Source organism: Anas platyrhynchos, chromosome 7 (genome assembly GCF_047663525.1).
Source record: "Anas platyrhynchos isolate ZD024472 breed Pekin duck chromosome 7, IASCAAS_PekinDuck_T2T, whole genome shotgun sequence".
NCBI lineage: Eukaryota > Metazoa > Chordata > Aves > Anseriformes > Anatidae > Anas > Anas platyrhynchos.
Genome location: NC_092593.1, coordinates 27,098,591 through 27,112,658, shown reverse-complemented (window position 1 = coordinate 27,112,658; position 14,068 = coordinate 27,098,591). Strand labels below are relative to the sequence as shown.

At 51.0% G+C, this 14,068-nt stretch overlaps 1 protein-coding gene across 8 annotated transcripts in view; it reads right to left on the bottom strand.

Moving 5' to 3' along the window:
• Positions 1 to 14,068, bottom strand: part of NRP2 (neuropilin 2) — an 83,981-nt gene that overhangs the window by 18,757 nt on the left and 51,156 nt on the right. For all 8 annotated transcript variants that reach the window (XM_027461147.3, XM_038182063.2, XM_038182061.2 and 5 more), the window contains exons 12-14: positions 13,220 to 13,372; positions 3,538 to 3,800; positions 1,632 to 1,728 (exon numbers count right to left, since the gene is read on the bottom strand). In XM_027461147.3, coding sequence (XP_027316948.1) covers positions 1,632 to 1,728; positions 3,538 to 3,800; positions 13,220 to 13,372 — 513 coding nt within the window. The remainder of the gene's footprint in view (positions 1 to 1,631; positions 1,729 to 3,537; positions 3,801 to 13,219; positions 13,373 to 14,068) is intronic.

The following is a 14,068-nucleotide window of genomic DNA, read 5'->3' as shown; positions in this document are numbered from 1 at the left end:
CTTATTAAAGTTCTTTCACGCTAAAAAGGAATCAGATTACTTCCCAGGGTTACATCTGAAAAACAGTAGCCTGTGCTGGAGTCAGTTATTCTCATGGCTGTGACAGAGAGAGCAGCGATGTATCTCTACTGCTTCATTATTATTTTGGTGACATCGGAAATGACCCATGATTTATGTTAAAGTTTGCAGTGGAAGCTCTTTGTTAGAAATGATCTGAAACAAACTATCCTTATTGGTTTTAAGATTCCCGTTTAACTTCCTAGAATGGGAGAAATAATTTAATGTAGCAGTTTGGTGTTATTTTTAGGACAGGGAATGCTTGAAACTTTATAATTTATTAATGCATTTGTTTTGAAATATTAAGCTTTACGTTCATGAGGCCCAATATCATGAGATACAATAACACTCGAGCTAGGTGAATTGCTGCACTCAAAAGAAGCCAGATAGGAAATGCTCTTTGTGTTAATCATCAGTCTTGCTTCTCTTTAATGCCATAGAAGGCAAGGGATTAAAACACTGCTGTCAAGCCTTAATACGGGGAATTTGACATATGGAGCATTAGCTCCTTTGGCAGATAGGAGACCAGCAGAGTTCAAAGCATCAAAGGAACTGGGACCTACGGTGCTCAAGAGCGTCTCCGGGGCAGTCCTGCTCCTCTGTTCTATTATTAATGCTGGCTCCTGCACCATCTTCACCATCACCTGCCTGCCCAGGGCAGCAAGCGATGTGCCCAGCCCTTCCTGGGTACAAGTCATCCCGTGCCTCTTTCCCTGAGACACACACCTCAGAGGGAGCACCCATCCCACTGAGGGTAGGGGGCACCAGGACACTCCCCTCCCTCAATGGAGTTTGCAGGGGTTTCATAGTGAGGCCTGCCTCCCCCAGGGTACGCAGAAGAGCAGGGTGGGGTGTCTCTCCTGTGGGCAGCCTTCAGCATGAATCCCACCGACTGAACACAGCTGGTCCCATCCTCAGCTGGGAGGGCTCTAAGTCCACATCCAAACTAGATGGTGAGCAGAGCCATCGGAGTGTGTGTGTGGATATGCCAGCTAGAGGAACAGGGCAGGGCAACTGCTCCACCAGCACCAAACTGCTAAAATACCTCTTTCCCTCCCTCTCTCCCTCTCAAAGTCCTCTCTGTCTTTCACACTGAGTGAACCTACTTGGCTTTTGGCCTGGTTTGGGGAATGGTGAATAATTCTAGGACAAGAATGTCTTTTGTTATTCTGTTAGCATCACTGTAAAACCCCTCTGCTATTTTATCTCTTATTAGAGAAGACTCCTTTTGAACTCATCAGCTCCTCTAAGCATGTAATATTGACTGACAGCTGGTTTCTTTTGTCCAGTACTTTCCTTTTAAATTTGGTGCATGTCCTTATCACACAGAACAGTCTTTGGTAACCCTCAGCTGCTCTTTCAGCTTTGCACAGCAGCAATGTGCTTCCTGCCTGTCACACCAACACAGTCAGAGATCCCTGTCCCCCAGGGACTGATTTCCCCCCTCGTTTCTTCCAGGGGCAAGGAAAACCCCAGCTAAGATGCAGAAACTGCCGGTAACTAACAGCACAGGAGTGGTGGCTGATGTGAGCACAGGCTCCCCAGCCCTGGCTGCCCGCACTCCCCGCACGTACCCATGCAGTTCTCCAGTGGGATGTCGGTGCCCAGCCGGATGTCATCCAGGGCGAGCTCTCCCGAGTGGCCGCTGCGTATAAATCCCTCAAACACTATCTGTGGGAAATCGAGAGAGAAATGTCAGCGTCAAGCTGGGACACGGGGAGTGGCTCCAGCTCCCAAGGGAGAGGGCAGGAAACCTGCTCCTGGCCTTCCCTGCGCACCTGCGGGGAACTGAGGCCAGTCCTGCTTCCTTCCCCTGCCTCTGCCACTCCTGTCCTGGGGAAAGCTGCTCTGCAGGGGTGGGTTTGCAGGGAGATTGCTACCTGTCCTGGCAGCACTCAGCTTGCAATTTGCTCAATTAAATGCCTCTCACGTGGAATGAAAGCTCAGTGAATCGATGTTCAGCACTGGAGGCCACCTCCTCCCCTTCTGCACAAATGATGCGAGCGGCACAACACTGTCTTACAGCAGCAGCAGATTTGGGCTGTGGTGTTAATAGAGGCCCCACAACCGGGCCACGATCAGAAAAAAGTTAGGAAAGGGCACGAAACTCACAGCTACATTAACTGTAAAGTGCTGTTCCCATCAACGTTACATAAGAAGTATTGAAATGTTACAGAAGGGTCAATTTATTCCTGCTTAATCACAGGCAAAATATATTTACAAAAATAAATAGAGTCGTTAGCTCTAAGAACTGCTGAGTGGAGAGACTTGCATTATTTACATAATGATGCTGTTATTTAGCTAATGCCTGTATATTCATGTTTAATGCACAAAGTAGTCAGCCAGTGCCCATCATTCTTATCTGTAGGCATATTGTGTTTACTGGTATTTTATTAAAAAGCCAGACAAACACATGCAAACGAGCCACGCAGCCCCAGTGTAAAGCTTTAGCTGTACATCTCCCTGCCTTCTGCTGAGGGTGCAAATAAATTCCTGGGGCTACATATGTCACAGATCTCTCCCCACCCGGACTTGTGCCTACCTGTGACAAGACCTCCCCCCAGATCCAGGTGTCTGTGCACAGGACATGTCAGAGCCATTGGTCCCAGGCACAGGCCACTGGCCCCCGTGGAAGGCAGTGTTTTGGAGGGGTGGGTGGCCTGAGGGCTGCACCTCCCTGGGTCGGGGCTGGGAGCTGGCTGGAGCAAGGCTCCCCACTGGGGTGGTTGTGGAAGTGCTGCCTCCAGCCCATGAGACCCGTGCTTCTGTCCATGTTTGACAGAGCTGGGTACTTTGCTGCTGATGCTCACTCATCAGCGACAGCAGCAGCCCAGGCTCCCTGGCAGACAGGAGCTGCCTGGAGGGGTCCAGCTGCACCACAAGCACCCCAAGATGCTGCCTCTCTGCGGGGTGCTGCCCATGAAACTCCCCCACCGATCTCCTGACTGCAGGATTGGGCCCTGATCCTGACCCACAGTGCCGCACCCAGCCCTCTGAGCTGCTCTGAGGTATCCGAGCAGGGGGGTCCCACGTCAGTCCCCGTTTCCCCTCCTTTCTCCCATGCCCAGGCTGCAGAGGGGCTGCTTGCTGGACTTGCTCCCTGTGCAGCATGCCTGCCTCTGGTCTGGCTGTCTGACTGCCATCAGAAAGGGGGGAAATGCACAGAATGGAATCAAAATAAAAAAGAAAAAAAAAAAGAAGGAAAAATATTTGCAAAGTGGGAGATTTGAGGAATATAAAAGGCAACAGGCTGAACAAAGGCCTGAGTCTGTGCAGAAGACAGGCACTGTCTGAATAACAAACAGTGTCGTTTAGTTACTATAGTAACCCACGAAACACAATGCAAACAGCCCCACTCAGCCACATTCCCTAATGATGAATGGGCCCTGGCTCTGCACCACTGCAGTAAGGATGCTGGAGATGCTGCCTGGCTCCACACCTGCCCCGAGCACCTTACCCGGTGCTCCGTGTCCCCCTTACCCGGTACTCCATGTCGTAGCTGGGCAGGATGATGCGGCCTTCCCTCCACTCCTCCCCTTGGTCCTCCGTGATGACCCACAGCGCCTTGTGCTCCTGGCTGGCCTCCCGCCAGACCCGCAGCATCACCCCGTTGCTGCCCCATGCCTGGTAGTGGAACACCATGCAGACGGCGCTCCGGGGCAGATAGATGGTGGGGCTGACGAGCCGGGCACGCTGGCCTTCCCTCCTTCCACTGCTCTGCAGCTGCAGGTAATTCCTGCCATCTGTTCAAGGAAGAAGACATGGATACATTATTTCATGTGGCCACTTGCAACAAGTGTCTCACCTCCTGCTGGGTGGCTTTGGCACTGCTCAGCAGGTTCCCGTGCCTGCTCCCGGTATGCGACCAGGAGGTGCTGCAGGACTGGGGTCTCACACCAGCACCCTGTGTGTGTGCAGCCAGGAGCATGCCTTCCCCACCCAGCTCTGCCAGCTGGTGGGAGACCCACAGCCACAGAAAGCAGAAAGCCAAATGCTGACATGGGAGAAATCAAAGAGTAGTTAGAGGAACGGAAGTCATGGTAATGACATTGGAGGGGAAGTTGCATTTATTCTGAGAATTTGCTCGGTGAACACACCTGAGGTGGGGGGTTTTCTAACCACAAGTGTTGAAAATTCATCTTGGGATGGGGTCTCATGACATGGCCTTCCTGCCTCTTTTCATCCCCAGCAATAAATACTCCTCCTCAGCGAGGATCTCACTGACAAATTTGTTTTGAGGATATCCATGAGAAAATGAAAGCCTGGCTCTTGTTTTTTCCATAATGCAACAAAACAGGCCCTTAAGCATAGCCCAGAGTCCCAGTGAGTGAAGTAAGCACAGGTGACATCTGGGTAGCTGCAGACTTGAAGGCGGCTGAGAGACTGCAGGGGATTCACTTTCTTTAATGTCATTTTTAAAATTGTGCCATGCTTTTTGTCAGTCCTCGGGGAGGAGATTTGGTACATTTGATATCTCAGGAGATGCTTGATCTGAATACAGATAGCAGCAAAGGACCACGGATAAAAATACCCGGGCATGGCTGGTTTGGTCTGGAATCAGTGATTTCCAATCCTCTCTGATGAGAAGCCCCCTCAGGAGTTTCCCATTTGAAGCTCGGACTCCTGAAGCCTGTCGGCACAGACTGAAAGCCAACCATGTAGCTGATCTGATCCTTCCCTGACCTCTCCCCATCATGATCAGCGGCGTGGCATGGTCCCTTGGGTTGCTCTGACTGCAGCGTCTGCAGCACGAGGTCAGGCAGACAAGCCAACGACAGATGTTGCTGCACTCCGCATTCATTCAACAGAGAGACGAACACGCTTACTGGTGCAACCGGTGCTCGATGCCAGCACGTGTAGGGTTACCCCTGCTGCAGGCCATGCCTGAGGGTCTGTCGCTTCCTTCCCCCACACCTTATCCCACTGCATTTGATGGGCAAAGCTCCGAGCAGCAGCCTGCCTCTTGCTTGCCCTGCTCCCTCCGCTGCTTCAGCGCCCACGGCAATGGCTGAAGAGCAGTGTCTAACTGAGAGTGCTTGAAAGTGCACCCAAAATACCTTGAAAACTCGAAACACAGAGAGACCTGAACTTAGAGCCCAGCTCCTGAACACTGACAGACAGAACCCATCCAGAAAACTGGAGCTGACCTCACTGGCACCGCAGCAGTTGGGTGACATCCCAGCCTGAGTGACCTGTGTCGGTGGCTGCACAGCCACCGGCCTGCTGCACGCTCGTCACTGCCAGAGAGATGGGCTGGAACAAGAACCGTGAGCCACACAGCTTTCTGAAATAAATGTAGGGCAAGAGAGCAGAAAGCCTTGCCATCACGCTGCTCCTGGGATGTATGACCAAAGTACCGCAAAAGCGTATCCATTCCATATGAACTTTCAGGGATTTTGCTGCATGAAGGACAAATCTGTCTCTGACCGGCCACATAAAGACAGAGCAACATTTTCCAGCAATATTTTTCAGCACCTGCAAAATGCACTTGGGTCACTTGGCACTTTATGCCAACAAACATTAGCAGAAAAAAAGATGAAAGCATGTTTGCCCACTCCTGCTCGAGTGAATCACTTGAGAAAGTACCATGCCGTTCTCTAATGGAGGAGTGTTCTTGTGATTTACCTCGGAGTGCTGGTGGTGCAGGAGGAGATGTGGGAGATAAACAAGTGGAGGAAGAAAAAAAAAGAACGAGCTGTACTCCATGCCTGAGCAGCGATAAGGCATAATAAGTCATCAAGGTCTCCTGAATTAAAATCCTCTTTCTGTAATTCACTACAAGCCTCTTCAAAGAAAAAAGCAACAACAACAAGAAAAAAGCAGCAACAAGCAAGGTGGAAGAGCAAATCAAACTACGATTACACAATTATCTCACAGCTGAAAGGGTCTCACAGGCAAGTCCTTACTAAAAGCACCAGCCAGGCTCAACAATGATCAAATCCAGATCCGCCGTGTTCACGACTGACTTTTGTGGTGCCAGGATCTAGGCAGCCTGATTGCGCAGGGGGATGCGAGCCATCCTTGGATGCACCCAAAGCTGGTCACAGGGGACTGTGTTAACTGTGCAGCTGGAAACCCCTCGTGATCGGTACCCATGTCGCTGCCTCGGCCTGGCCTCACACCACCCCGGCCGGCAGAAGAGCTTTAGCACGAGAGCCTGCCTGTCCCTGAGTCACATCTCTCCTGCCAGAGACGAAACTGAACTTGCGTGTGTTACCACACTCTCCTGCTCCTGATAACAGCCTCTGGAGGAGACAACTGGGCAGAAGCAGACACGACTTTCTGTGTCATTTGAAGATGAAATGGCTGGATCACTCTAATGGCTGGTTGGACCCTCTGAAGAGCCCCAGGAATTTGCTGAGACTGACTGAACCAGGGCTCTGTGGAGCTGATTGTTGGAACCGCACGTGGGAGCCTGGAGGTTCCAGCAGTTGCTGTTTGATACAGTAAATGGAAGGCTTTGGCACAGAAAGCACCTGAAAGGCTGATTTCCCCTGCTAAAACGCTTGAAGGGAGTCTTGCAATGATTAGCTGATCAATTCTTCCAGGATCAGAAATGCATTTTCATCTCTTTCCCAGAACTTTGCTGCGCAGCCTGTGCTCCAGCTCATACGGCCGTCGCAGCCCCCACCCAGGTGGCACTGGCAGCTCACAATGCGGCTCGGAGGAAGGCAGGGCAAACCTGCTCAGGCATTTTAACCTACTGCTGCTTCTGCAACTGAGGCTACTGCGCAAATCTCATGGAAGATTTATGGGTTCATCTGGACGTAGAGGAGCCAGAGGAGCGTGAACGTGCAACCATCCCCAGCCAGCCGATGGTGGAGGCACTTGTACGTGCATGGCAGAGCGTCCCAGATAAATCACCAGCCGGGCCCTGCAAATAAACCATCTGGCCAACGCGGTTTCCTCTTGGCGTGCCTGTCCCCTCCTGCTAGCAAGCCATCTGAGAGGCCATTAGGGGCAGCGGGGGATGAAGCCTTGCACTTCAGGTCAGGCTGCAGCCACGAGCACGGCAGCCGCTCCCTCCCCAAGGTCAGCCTGCCTGTGTGCTTGGGTCCTGCACGTCTCAGCCCCTCTCCTGAGAAACATGCTCTCCCTCATCGGTCTCGGCAGCACATCTGGAGGTTTTCCAGCAAAACGTGTTGGGCAGGATGTATACAAGCAATTACCCAGGCTGCAGGTTCCCCTAGCATTTCCCCCTCACTGGATATTGCTGACTTACAGCTGCTGCTCCTATGGATGCCCCACGCTGAATTGCCTTCACTTACATCCCTCCAAAGGTCACCGCACTCTTCTTTATTGCAGAGCTTGTTTTAGGGCGTGTTTTAGTAACAGCATCGCAGCCTACCGGTAGCCACCTCCTGTCTGCCAAATCCCCGTGTTACATCTTTGCTCCAGGCCCTGCCCGCTCCCTGCACAGCCACAAATGCCACCTTGGACCAGGGGGACATCCCAGTGGGGCCTGATCCTGCTGTCCCCGGGAGCTGGAGGCCGCAGCAGCCCTCACCCATCCTGGGGGAACAGAAGAGCTCAGATCCCCCCCGTGGCTGCAGGGTGCTCTGGTAGCAGGGGATGACAGCCACATGAATATGCAGATTGAAATAGGGTACTTATTATATTTTTATTTTTTTTGGCAAATCATGCAAATTCACCTCAAAAGGCTGCCACTGTAATTGCAGTGACAGGCCTCTCCTCAATGACAGACTTTCATTTACGGAGGGAAATCAATCCTCCGTAAAACTAATATTTATATTAACTAGATCAGTGCGTCTGCAGGAAAATCCCCTCAATTTTGATTATGTGTTAATTAGCCTGCCAAGTCCTTGCCATTTCAGTCTCTAAATCAGTTCAGGGAAAGGCATAAAACCCCACACCTGCCCAGAACCAAGCCCTCAACCTCCACGTCGGAGCCTTTCTAATGGATAGGCCATTACATCCTCTCTCTTAATTAAGCCTCGTGTCCTCTACAGCGCGGCACAATTGCGAGTCCTACGACCTCCCTCGGAGAGTGCAGGGAGGGCACAGTGTCCCTGACGAACCAAATGCCAATTAGAGCCTGACATTTATGCTAAGTGAGCCGCTCACCGCCACGCGGCGTCCACCTCCAGCCCGGCAGGCACCGTGCGTGCTGCTACATGAAAGGGTGCGCGCGGACCCACCTGCGCCCGGCTTTTGTGCATGCACAATTAAAGGCATTAACCCACTGAGCGAGCGCTTCCACCGCGTACGCCGTGCAGCACAGCTTGCTCGCCTCCTTTTCTACTTGCTTGCTCACGCATGCTTTTCCGAGTCAGGCTCTGTGACTCACGGGCTGCTAAGGCATGGCTGCGAAGCTCCAGAGAGATGTACATGCTAAGGTTTGAGAGACTGCTGCTTGCTTTTCACAGAGTATTCCAGCTTGGTTTCATAGCCAGCACGTGTCATGGGCTTTTGGGTCCAAAAAGTGACTAAGGACTCAGAAAGGTGGGCAAAGAATAAATGGGTAAGCTCAAGAGGAATGGTTTCTTCAGCGCAGGGACAGACAGCGGCTATGCCCCTTTTCTCATGAATGGGCACGAGAGCACCAAAGCCTGGCCTCAGCTTGGCCCTAGCCTGAGCCCAGGAGACTGGCAGAGCCCGGCCACTGCTCATCAAACCTCCCATGACCTGAGGCCAGGGCATCCCAGCTCCATCATGCCGCAGGGAAAGCCAAGGCACAAATGACTTTTTAGGGTTTGCTGTCCTCACTCTGCAAACCAGGGGAAGAAGACCCTTGAATAGCTTTGCTGAGATGCAGTCAGCACCCCACGTGAGGCGAGCAGGGAGAAACAGGGACAGGTATGTGGTCTCCTTCCCACAGCATGCAGCTGCTCACTCATGGCACAGAAGTGCTTGACCTTCACACCACCCCATGCTGTAAAACTCCCTCCTGCTTCAAAGGGGACAAGATTTACCCAAGAGTTCAAAATGTGTCCCCAGGGCACAAGCCCTGAGAGTAGACCCCATGACAGTAAGTGCAGACCCAGTCCAGTCCAGTCCCACTCCATTAACACCACAAGAACCTTTCTGCTGGTTTGGGCAGAGCAAGATCAAGGCCTTCAGGCAGAAGTTCTCATAGATTGCAGGAAAAATATAAAACCTCCTCTTTGAAAGATCCCATGGGAAAAACACGGGAACGGTAAAGGGTCACCGTCAGCTTAAAAACAGCTCAGCATTTGTTTTCCTTATAAAATAAGCTCTTACAAAACTTCAGAGCTCTGCAAACATTCCTCTGCTGGAAACGCTTTGAAACAAATAAACCTTTCCCTGCAGTGCCTGCAACCCGAATGAGCAGCATTCCTCGCCCTCAAAGGCAGCAAGGCCACGGCCCACAACAGACGCTCTCAGTGGGTTTCTGCAGCCCATCCCGGGACCTACATGTCGGGAGAGCTACAAGATTAAAATTGTTTCTTCTGCTCTCACACACAGCCTCCAGGGCCTGAACAACACGGGGTTCACAGGGCTCTGGTCAGATGTGAAGCAGCGCGTGCTAGAGGTGCAGATGCCACGGTGCTTTTCTAGGATCACGAGGTATTTACAAAATGACTGCAAGAAAAGGAGAGGGGAAAAACCAAGCAAAACACACCTAATCCAGCTTTTCAGGAGTAGCTTATTAGTGTAGCACCGAGAGCAATGCAACTGCACCTGCCAGCTAGGGATGTGACTGACGATCTGTACAGCCTTCAGGACCAAGCCTTGTGGTGAAATTCAAAGACCGTGAAGAGTTAAAGTGCTGAACTTACCAACCCAGATTTATTTTCAGGTCCTTAAGACCTCTGTCGTGACACCAATGGCATATTGCCATTGCGTGCAGCAGGAGACAGGAACCTTCATTGAAACCTGAACTTGTTGCTCCCTGAGGCTTGCTAGGTGCAGCTCTCGGGAATCCTTTTACAGATGGGAAGCATCTGAAAATCCGCAGAGGGAAAAATCCTGGCAATCTCTCACGGGGACATAGGAAAGGGAGCAAGAGTATTTTTCAGGCTTGCAAAGGGCAGGGTTACAGCTGGAACCACGCTAGGTTTCTGCTGAGTTGGGCACTTTGGGTCCACGTTCACCAACGGGGTCCCCAGACATGTAACGGGAGCCTGCACGAGAAGACGTGGAGCTAATCCACGGTGCGAAGAGCCCAAGGAACACAGGGCTAAAAAAAGAAATGCAGAGCTGCCTGAAAGAGTATCTTGGAAATAAAAATAGTGGAACGAGAGCAGTGGGTGTCTTGTCAGTCTCGAGAAGAAGTTCTCTGCGCCAAAGACAAGGAGGAATTGCATGCAGCACATAAAATGAAATCAGGAGATATCTGAGGAATTCAGGCCTGTCTCTCAGCAGATTTTTCTAATCAAGTGCCTCACAGAGGATATTTCAACATGGTCATTTCCTTCCCCCTCTCTCTCATGCAGACTGAGCCAGGGCTCCTCCTTTCATTATTATTTTTTCCATTTAATTTTAATTTTTGTTTTGCCATTTTCAGAAGAAACAGAAACACATCCCACATGGCTCTTAAAGGCACAGCACATTTCCTTGCTACCGTGGAGCAGCCGCGGGCTCCAGCCAGGGCCAGCACCTTTAAATGAAAGCAAATTGGGCTCCAGCGGCTCTGAGTTCCTGTTAGCTTCTGCCCTGCCTCTAAACCAAGCACAGCTGCTCTCCTTCACCCAACTGCTCACCCTGGGGTGGGGAATTCACAAGAAAAGACCACCCCGAACAAGGGCTTTTCATTCCTTGCTCCCTGGAGTCTGCGGATGAATTTTGTAAGTAGAAACAAAGTGCTGGAGGGAGTGCGAGGGAAAGCCAGGAGAAGAATGAGGGAGTGTGAACCAAACAATGCTTCGATTCTGTCCCTGCCGAGGGGCTAGAGCTGCCTTTTTTTCATGTTTCTCGAAGGTTTTTTTTAAAAAAGCTGTGCAGGGAAGAAAAAAGCAAATAGTTGTTTCCCTTCGTGTCTCGTCCTCTTAACTTCTTTGAGCAGGACCCTTCCCCTCTGCGGCCCTGTGTTGTGTGGGCAGGGCAGAAGCAGGGCTGTGTCCCTCACCCACCTAGCCGATGTCTCCGGCAGTGCCAACACCCACCCCTCAGCCTGCCGCTGGTGTCACAGCCACGGCTGCTCAGGATGTGACCAGAGCGAGGGACACCTCTGTTGCTTCAGAGCCTGGCTCTGCGTTGCCATGAGCAGCTGGATACCTCCCCACCAGCTGAGGTGACCCACTGGGGGCTTGGAAACTCTTTTGTTCCTGCTCTGGTGCAGTCTTCCTCAGTGGCCAAGGACAAATCACCTCAGCTCCCTGGAGCTGCCACCTCCTCCCCTTCCTCTGCCTGTACGGACCGTGACTTCCTGGGCACGCGCCCATCGGAGCTTCCTGCTGCAGGACACGGCCCCCAGCCGGATCACTAAACTCAGCAGGACAAAGTCCTCCTGGCTGCAGCAATGAGGCCTGGCGATTCCTAACTAAGAAAGAGAAGAAAGGGTAGACGAAGGGTGAAAAACAGAACCATGTGCTGAGATGTCTGAGGAAGCATCAGGCTCTCCCGGGCTGTGCATGCACATACACACACAGTCTTCTAAGAAACTATGGCCAACTAATTGTAGGGAGACTCGGGGGAGAGGAAATGAAATGAAAAATTGAGTCTGAGTTATAAAAATAAGTAATTTTTATCCTACTTGCAGGAGGCTTATATTAATTAAACATTATTACAGCGAATGAGATGGGGAGGGTTATTAAGTCTGGGGCTGGCTGTAAGTGTTCTCTCCTGTTGCCTGAGGCTCCACTGATCTCCAGATATTAATCTTCTAAAGCACTCAAATGCTGAAGAGATAAACACTTGAAATATGAAAATGTTTTTCTCCACAGCAGACACTGTGACCCTATGTCACGCCAAAGAATTTGTCAGATGTCCGTATAGGCTGCACTTAGGGCATGACTGTGTCTCTTAGAAAAATGCTGGGCACCTCAGGAGCCGAAGAGAAAAATGATGTGTGCATTTGTGTGGGGGTGATTTGTGTGTGGAGATGTAGCAGATTCTCCTCTTCCCATATGTTTCTGGAATACATATTTTCCTCTTTAGCACTGCCTACCAGGTGTTGGCTGCACGGCTTTCCAACTGGCTGGCGGCACTGCCAATCTGGCCAGTGCCTCTGCCAGGTGGCTAACAGGTTCTCCTGAATGTTTGCATCTCGAGACTCAACCTTCCTGGGGTGGGCGGGGAGAGTAGGGGGGAGCCCGTGGCACACACCACTCCCTGGGCACACGGAGGGCTGACGCCGGAGTCACCGGGCGCAGGGCTGAGCCGAGGCAGGTAGCATCAGCCAGCTCTCCCTGGGAGAGCCTCGGGCTGCCGAGGCACTGAACACAAGTGCAGAGAAGAGATGGTACAGTGACACAGGGTACTGCCATATGGAAACCAGCAACTGTCCTTCATGCCACCCGTGCCACCACGTCAAGGAGGGTAAGGAAAGAGCACTAGTCCCAGAGCGAGCTCCGAGATGAGAAGCTGAAGAGCATGATCTATCAACCACACCGCCAGAGGCAGGCCCCTTTCCATGCCAGCACATCTCAGTGAGGTCCTCCATAAATTAGGTTCTGCCACACACATGCAAATCTTCTGCTTTCAAAGCACAGAAGAGAAAAAGAGCAAAAGTCAAACAGCAAGAAGCTGGCATATTTCTGCATTCTTAGGGCTTACATCATCCTTCACTTAGGGGAGCCTATGCAAGCCCCAAGAGCAGAATAGCTGAAGTCTATGTGCAATCTGAGCAACATATGGGAGGAAGAAATGCACCTCTAACAAAAGAAGAAATGCATTCTGGGGAAAAATAACTTTGGGTCCTATGGAGAACATTTGGATCAGGACATGGAACAAAGCACGGACTAGCCTACACAGTCACAGGGGATTCAAAGCCCAGTGTCTGCTTCAAGACTATCTCAAGAGGATAGTTAGTACAGCGCAGTGCCAGCAGTCACAGTCCTATAAATAAGTCATGAACCCATAAAACAAAGCATCTGAAAGCTTCCACAAAAGAAAACATTCAGCTCTGCACAGCCTTCACAACTCTTAATAGCTGTGCAATAATCAGCCATGCTGTTCACATGGAGAAAGGCCCATCAGCTCCCTCTTCCCTACGTTGGTATGGTATTAATCATCTTACCAGGCACGGTCTCGGGACTTGGTTCAGAGTTGCCAATCCAGGTGCTCGTAGGCTGAAAAGACCACGTGTACCCCGTTGCCAAGTCGTGTGACCAACCACATAGGTCTTCCGGGAGATCAAAGTTGCAATTGAAGTTTGCAGGGAGATGGAAATCTTACAAAGAGAAACAGAAGCGAAATAAACTTGAATTAAAAAAATGACCTACCCACAAAGGGTTGCTATTTAAAAAACAGCCCCAAACTAAAATAGCTAGCAAGCCATAAATACTGAAGAAAGCATGAAATCTCACTCACACTGATGCTTTTAACCTATCTCACATTTCGTCAGCTCCAGGGATCAGCCTTAAGTTCTGCATCATCAAAATGCTCACACCACATCCCGCGGCTAATCCACCAAACTAAGCAAATATAACAGCAAGTACCAAATGCTTCCAGACTCTAATCAGCACCTTCTCTTCATCCCCTAGAGTGGTCAAATATTAAATGCCTTCTTAAATGTCAGGGAAGAGTACTTCCTGAGTGCCCCTGTACTCATCAGTTCCTGCTCTGGCTCCAAAAGGAGAATCTCAAGTGCTCCAAAAACCCAGCTCCTGAGTGACAGATCTAGCCACTTGCACCAGACGGGAGCTGTCTGTCAACGTGGTGAGCTGTCACTCACTGCTTCCTACCTTGTCGTGGAAATGCTACCAGGGGAAATGTGGGGCCACTATGAGCTCAGGCTTTTGGATTCTGAGTGAAAGGAGACAGCCTCTATTTCTAGCTCTGCTATGGACTCACCACATGGTCTTTGGGCGCGTCATTTAACTTTTTATCTGTGAAACAGGAGCAGAGCTAATCCCTCTGTGTCAAG